Source organism: Manacus candei, unplaced genomic scaffold (genome assembly GCF_025592945.1).
Source record: "Manacus candei isolate 608988 ecotype Guabito, Panama unplaced genomic scaffold, ASM2559294v1 h1tg000009l, whole genome shotgun sequence".
In the NCBI taxonomy this organism is placed as follows: domain Eukaryota; kingdom Metazoa; phylum Chordata; class Aves; order Passeriformes; family Pipridae; genus Manacus; species Manacus candei.
The window spans coordinates 590,588-598,110 of NW_026138057.1; the positions used below are offsets into that span (position 1 = coordinate 590,588).

General features: G+C 48.1%; 1 protein-coding gene across 1 annotated transcript; it reads right to left on the bottom strand.

Annotated features, from left to right (window-relative positions):
* Positions 1-2,783: 2,783 nt before the first annotated feature.
* On the bottom strand, positions 2,784-6,514 carry DBX1 (developing brain homeobox 1). The gene is made up of 4 exons (XM_051776416.1): positions 5,948-6,514; positions 5,386-5,487; positions 3,499-3,701; positions 2,784-3,160 (listed from the first exon to the last, which is right to left on the bottom strand). Exons 1-4 carry the CDS (start codon positions 6,444-6,446, stop codon positions 2,789-2,791), a joined length of 1,176 nt encoding a protein of 391 aa, XP_051632376.1. The 5' UTR covers positions 6,447-6,514; the 3' UTR covers positions 2,784-2,788.
* Positions 6,515-7,523: the final 1,009 nt, after the last annotated feature.

Sequence of the window (7,523 nt, forward strand, 5' to 3'; positions counted from 1 at the left end):
GCCTTGGTGGGCAGAGGGTGCATGGGAGGTTAGGAGGAGACACAGCCAGCACAGGTTACCCCAGCCGACCAAAGGGATATTTCAGACCATGGGACATCATGCTCAGTATATAAAGTTTGGAGAAGAAGGACGAAGTGATGGTGCTTGTCTTCCCAAGGAACTGTTGCTGTGGTGGGTCCCTGCTCTTCTGGAGATGGCTGAACACCTGCCTGCCCATGGGAAGCATGAGTTATTTCCTTGTTTTGCTTTGCTTGTGTGCATGGCTTTTGCTTTCCCTGTTACACTCTTAATCTCAATCCAAGAGTTTTCCAGCTTTTACCTTTCTGATTCTCTCCCTGATCCCACTGGTGGGGGAGTGAGCAAGTGGCTGCTGGCTGGGGTTAATCCATGACACTAGACTAGTTAATTGTAAGTCATAAATTATTGCCATTGAGTGTTTTATCACTTAAAGAGCCAATGGACAGATAACAACATATCTTCCAGTTTATACACCATAGTAATGCATGTAACAGCTCTTTAATTTGACTATGGTTGGGATTGCACCAGTTTAACGCACATTTGTGTAAAGTTTCAGGTATGCTTAGGAAAATATTTTTTTTACAGAACAACAACACAACAAAACCAAACCCAGCAAACCCTTTTGCTGTTTCACTGTGTTATGTGGGATAAATACTGTCTGTGCCTTTTCCATTTTTTTTCCCATTCCACTTGCCCTATCTCAGGTGTATGTTAGCAATTGCTAATGGCTTTAAGGTGTCAGAGAGGTCGAAAATTATGAATGTCACAATGTGTCCCAGCTTACGTGTGTCCAATTACCTAATTGGAAAGTAGCTAAAGACCTGGAACAGTCCTTCTAGCAGGGGTAGGTTGTACCTTGTGCCTGGCAGTGTTTAGGAGGGTTTTGGACAATGCCCTTCAATAACATACTTTAATTCTTGGCCAGCCCTGAAGTGATCAGACAATTGGACTAGATGATTTTTGTAGGTCCCTTCCAACTGGAATTATTCTCTTCTTCTTTTCACAGCTTCCCTTGACAGTGAAGTGGAGCATACAGGAATAGTTGTGTCCTAGGTGACAATCTGCTGCATTTGTTTCCTTTGTTTTGGTGTGTGTGAATAGTGGGCATTAGAGACTATGGAGCAGAAAATATACTAGTTTTGTAATGAAATCTGTTTCAGAAGAACTCTGCTATCTGTATGCAAGGCAGAAAACTCTGTAGTGTGCATCAGTATCTAACAGAAATAAGCAGGTAGGTAGTTATGGATTTGCCTTCTGTTGTAGTAGTGATCCTTGACTGGTCTTAAGGCTAGAGTTGTCCTTAGTGAACCTCTTTCACTGTGTCTACCCTCTAGGAATAGTCTAATTACATGCTCCCAGTCTACAAACTGTAGTATCTTAGTCAGTGATGTGTCAGTAAGTGTCCATACCCTGACCCACCAGGGCTCAGATGGAGAAGAGTCAGAAGACATTTAGAGGAGAGCACAAATTAAGTTGCTTTTAAATGCAACTGCATTTTAACTGCAGAAAATCTTCGATCCTCTGGTTGAGTTGCTCCCTAGTTAAAAGGCAGGTAGATATTCTTGTAAAGTTACTTAATTTGAAACTGATAAATTCTTATTGAATCACCATATGTTGATAAAAAGTAGTTTTCTTTCTCAGACAGAAGCTACAACAACTTGTTAACCAGAACCAAGTATTACTGAATGATCAGATTTGGAAATCTACATTTCTTTTATTTGACAATCATCCACTTTAATATATATATACATATTTAAAGTCTGTACATGGTAAAATACAAAATAAAAGTGTTTCTTTATAAGTTACACAGTTAAACAGCTACATTCATCTGTAGTTTAGCTGTCATTTAATTAAAAAAAAGGGGAGAGAAGCGTTGCTGAGCCATTGTTATATTCATTCACAATAACCTTGGTATAAAACATCCATACAGAGTAAGTGTACAAAATAGTGTACAGTTCATATAAGCTGTGCAAAGACAGCAAAGTTCAGTCAAAAATCAAAGAGGTGTATCCACTTTCCTCTGTCCACACCATGAATAGAAGAAGCAAAGTAGAAAATGATCACAAGCCTGTGGGCAAAATGTGGGTTACACAGTGCCTTGAATGCAATATTGAGGCATAAATTAAAATGAAAAACATAAATATATAAGATCTCTGTTACACAAGGCACATTTATGTTATACCTTAGAAGTCATTCCAGGGATTTCAGTGGATCTGATGCACAAGAATGGTGCTATTTGGTATGAGGAGGGAGGCAGCATTTGGTCTGTGTCCCTCAATGTTATTTACTTTTGGAGGAAAGGGTTGCTAGATCAGACCAGTCTTAAGGGTTTTGATATCTTAATAGTAGCTGGAAATGCACTTGAAAAGTAGCAGAAATGGCCACAGCATCTATATTGTATTTTTTTATATTCCTTATCAGAGGGAAAAAAGTTTTCCTTCCAACAGGCTATCCTTTCTTCCCTGCTGTAAGGCCAGGAGCTGCCTGTTGCCTGTGTTTTGGGAGAAGGTAAGCTAATTGAGCAAATATTGATTGTTAAGCAGAGAGAGTTATGAAAAGGTTGGCAGACACTATGACTATGAAAACCTCCACATGGGGCAACGAATAAGGAATACCAGTGAGTAGGAAGGCTTGCAACTATGTGACAAAGAACCTGCACTGAAGAAACATGTGGACATTGGGGTGGGACATCACCTCTTCAATTTATAGCACTCTGTTTTATTTACATCTTTGCAGTGTCCCCATGTGATGGTAGGGGCAGGCAAGTGATCTAAGAGACAGTTATCTCCTCCTCTTCCCCTTCATCATCCTCTTCCTCTGAGTCTGAGAAGTCTGAAGGTTTGCTGGGGCTGCTAGAATGGGATGGTGAAGGAGACATCTGGGAGTCCAGTCTGTCCCTCAGGTGTAGATGTTCTGGGGACTGGTGGTAGGTTAAGGGATGCCGGGGGCTGGGTGGGCACACGGGGGGAACTTCTTCCTCCTCCTCCTCCTCTCCTGAACATTTCTTGCCTACGTCACTGAGGTCTGGGTGAGGGTTGAACTTGGTAGGTAGGGTCTGTTCTCTGCAGCCACCTGAAGAGAGGAGCTCTCTCTCTTTGGAGTTCCTCCATTTCATCCTCCTGTTCTGGAACCAGATCTTCACCTAGGGATCAAAGCAACAAAGAATTTAAGTGGTTCAGTAAAACAGGGACCAGAAAAGCGTTTGGCTTGCACTCTTGAAATCCTGCACATGCCCATGCCAAAGTTAACAGGAACCACAGAATCTGATCTTTGGGAGACCTAAGAGAGGGTAAGAAGGCTGTGGTTCTACTCACCCAGCTGGGAATTGTGCCATTTTTGCCTCTGTGGATGCTCAAACTTGCTTTGAGTGTTCTCCCTGCTCCCATCCCCTTCTCTTCCCTTTCCCTCCAGCTGCCCCCAAGAGCGGAGGTCCTTGCTCCCCACACCCCCTCTGCCCTCCCCACCCGATGCCCCTCTAACCTGTGAGTCCTTGAGGCCCAGCTTGGCTGCCAGCTTCTTCCTGTCAGGTTTGCTGATGTATTTCTGCTTCTGGAACATCTTCTCCAGCGCTTTGCGCTGCACATCGGAGAAGACAGCGCGGCGCAGCATCCCGCGGCGGGGCTTCCCGCGGGCAGCCAGCGGCCAGGAGAAGGTGCCAGGGATGGGGACCACGGCAGAGGCAGCTGTGGGGGGACACACAGTACTGAGCAGAGCGGGACTGGCCCCACCACCCCTTCCTGCCCTTCGGGTGGGCACTCATCAACCTGGGACATGAAAAGAAGCTTTAGGCTTAACTAAGCGTCTGCCTTTCAGGCAGCAATCGCCGGATTAGATCTATCAACTCAAATGTGTAAAATGGATCAATAGTGGCCGTTTTTGTTGGGAGATTCAAAGGTCTCCGGCCTGAAAAGGCAAAGCAAGGCGTACCAGCTAAGATAGAGGTATAATAAAAAAGCTTTCCCTCCCGCTCAGAAGCATTTGATTTTTTTCAGATGCTTTTATCATTTCAGATGCTTTATTATGCTCGAAATGAAAATGAGGACTTTTCTGATTCCAAACAAAACCGCTCCTCTTCAGATGCAGTTTTGATCAATCAGTATTCATCTTTTTAAAATAATCTCTTCTCTCCCCCCCCTCCAAAGTTGGAGAATTCAATTCGAAGACATGAAAAGTAACAGCTAATTAGCACACTGCCTGGTTCCCAATGGCATTAGTATGATAAAAAAGGGCAGAGTTTCGCCTTAAAAAAAAAAAAGGGGGGGGAACCTCCCCAAGAGAGACAGAGATGCTAATGAAGCGTGAATGGTAATTGTGTAGTAATGAACTAACAGAAAAAGACTGAGGACAAGCAGCTAACGCCATATATTATTGGAACAAAAGAGATTTACACTTTCAAACTAAACACAACGGCATGCCAGGCTCCTCGGGAGAATACTGATGGCACAATCGTCTCTTTCCCCAAATCATTTTCATTAAATGGACATGAAAAGCTATTTATAAAGCTCAAGTTGTTTTTGTTAGGCTATTCACATGCTGGAGAAAGGAAGCAAATTCCATTATCCGGAGGATGAATGGAAGAGCTTGGGTTAGTTTTTTTTCCTCTCTCCCTTTCCCTGTTTTCTTTTTAAATTAATAGCTTGTTTGTGTAATTAGATTTCGGGGTGTCTTTTTGAATTGTTCTCCCAGTATCATAATACTTCAGTGCTGTAAGAATCATACCCCCGTAGCCTGCTTTGTCGCCTGCACCATGTTGTTTGATGGTCTGACCGGGAAGGCGAAGGAGGGAAGCGTTAGTACGAGGTGGAGGTGATGGAGGGGAGGGTGAGTGCGCGGTGGAGGTGGAGGAGGGTGAGAGCAGTCACGCTGTTCTCGCAGTGCGACGGATCCTCCTGCAACTCGGCGGGGGAGGAAAGTTTGGGGGACACACAGGGCGGCGGGGAGCGGGCCGCCTCCCTCCCTCCCTCTTCCCTTCCTCCCCCTTTCCCTCCCTCCCTGCGCGGAGCGCGGAGCGCGGGCGGCGGGCGCTGACCGCTCCTCGTGGTGCTGAAATCCGCGGAGCGGGCCCGCGGCTCAGCGCCGGGAGGGAGGGAGCGAGGAGGGAGGGAGGGAGGGAGGGAGAGAAGGGACCCGCCTCGCCTCAGGACCGTGACAATCCCGGCTAATTTGCGGATCGGGGGGGAGCGGGCAGGGAATGTCAGGCAGGCACTGCCTGTGCTAAATCGGGCAGCAAATTGGCGCGACTGATGCTTGAATGTTGTACTCCCTCCAACCTCTGAACTGGAGCATAACCCCGACGGGGCGAGCGGGGGGGACGGAGAAATATCACCGGGCTGCGCCTGGAGAGAGGGAGACTTTTAAAACACCTACCTGGGAAATAGGAAGATCTGATAAAGGGCTGGAAGGATCCTTCAAAGTACGGAAAAGAGAAAGTCTTTGGCGGGACGCTCTGAAGCAACGCAGGGGAGGTTTCTAGTAAATAAATAAAATTAAATTAAGCGTGGGGTTACCACCGTGAGGGTTACTCGACCGACGGCCCGGCTGGGTCTGCCCCTTGGTCTGGGAACCAACGCGGTGATACTTTTCAAAAACAAAAAAGAGCCAGACTGAGCTCGGAACAGCCGAGGAAAAACGGCACTTTTGCTGGCTTTGCCAGCAACGTGGCACCCATGAGGGCAGGGCCAGCCAGGAGACACGGCTGTGGGACCTCTCGTCTCTGGGATACCCCCCTCCCCCTGCGGAGAGGGACCAGCTGCCCGCCAGCGCTGCCCCTCGGCCGTGCAACACGGAGGGCTCTGCACTTCGGGACTAGGTCCTCCTTCCCTTTCCTCAAGCTCCCTCTTCTGCCCCCATCCCCGTCAACACCTCCTGGAGGCAGTGCGGCCCCGGAGCCGCCGACCTGCGGCTGGGATCGGGGTGTCCCCCCGCTTACCGGCTCGGGGGGCGGAGGAGAGAATGGCGTTGACTCCAAACTTCAGGAAAGTGGAGTCGCTGCTGGAAGTCTGCGGCGAACAGATCCTCCTGGAGCCGGCGGTGGTGGAGCTGGGGAGCTCCGGCGTCCCCGAGTCCGTCCTGGCCGCCGAGGTCGGGGGGGACATGCTGGACGGGGGGGCAGTCCTCGGCAGGTAACTGGTGGGCCTGCTGATCCGGATCAAATCTTCCACCAGGAAGCTGGAATGGCTGGAAAAAGCTGACTGCAGAGACTGAGGCAAGGTGAGGGTGGGGGTCGGCCGGAGGAGGCTGGGGTAGACGGCTGGAGGAGCGATGAGGCTGGGGAACATCATCGCAGGGGCCGTCCGCGGAGCCGGGCTGGGGCCGCTCGCCTGTTTGTTTGTTTGTTTGCTTTTGTTTTCTGCTTTGCAAACCTGGGTTGGTAAAGATCCAGCCAGCGAGTCTGGCGGGGTTCTCTCTGCCCCTTCCTCCTGGACCATGGGTTTTATAGTGGTCAGCCCCGCTGAGGCTCTTTCAAAAGTGACAGCCCCAACAATGGGGTTCAACAAAGTTCTCCACTTGAGCTTCATTCAGGGCGAGCTCCCGGCTTCTCCATTGGTCCGGGGCCGCAATTTATGATTGGATTAGACTTCATAAGCAACCGGGGCACAATGGCCCCGCCACAAAGAAAGTGTAGTCATCAATTTTGCATATTGACCGCCTCTTTGGAATACAGCGCTCCAAAGGCTCCCAGCAGGGTTTTGTTCAGAGGCAACACACACAGGCTAATTAAATGCCTATTTAAAAGTTTCGAATGACATCTTGCCTCGTAGAAAGGGAATTATTTAAAGAAAGCACTAAATTTATTTGCCGCTCCCCTGCTGAGTTTAGGAAATAAATCAATAAATATTCATATAAACTTATCTTTGGGCTCTTAGAAAAGCACGGGTTTTGTGAATTTGAAAATACAAATTAGAAAAAGTGGAACTAAGCTCTGTTGAAGGGGAAAAATACTGGGAGAGCGGATCCCACTACAGTTTGAGCATATTCTGCCCCTGCTATTAGTATGCGCCAAAATCTGTGTATGTAGTTGGGGTTATTTATCTATCCGCGCGTCAAAGGCCCGGAATAAAGTATATTTGAGGTGTCAGCCTCTCCTTGCAAGATCTGAGCTTCGTAAAAGTCTTGCGTGCGTGTGCTCAGGAGAGGGGCTTGCCCAGACTGGCTCGAAATGTGAGCCTTGATGTGGCCGAGAAGAACTCTGCTCCCACAAAATCTGAGTACTGCACACAGGAGAGACGTGAACAGCTTTGTGGGACCAGAGCAACCCCCTCGGGTTCTCAGTTTGTTGCTTATCTACATTAAAAATAGACATTGTAGCATTTGGATCCTTTTGGCTGAAGTTGCCTGAGCTGCTCTCTGTTTTGTCGGTGTCGATGTCTCGGAAGCAGCCAAATTCACCTGATCTCGGTTTTTATCTGCGGGTGTGTGCAGGGTTTCGGAAGGTGTGTTAGGTCAGTGCAGCAGAGCCCGGAGTACCCCAACTTTGGTGCGAGGGACAAATGACATAAGGGAAA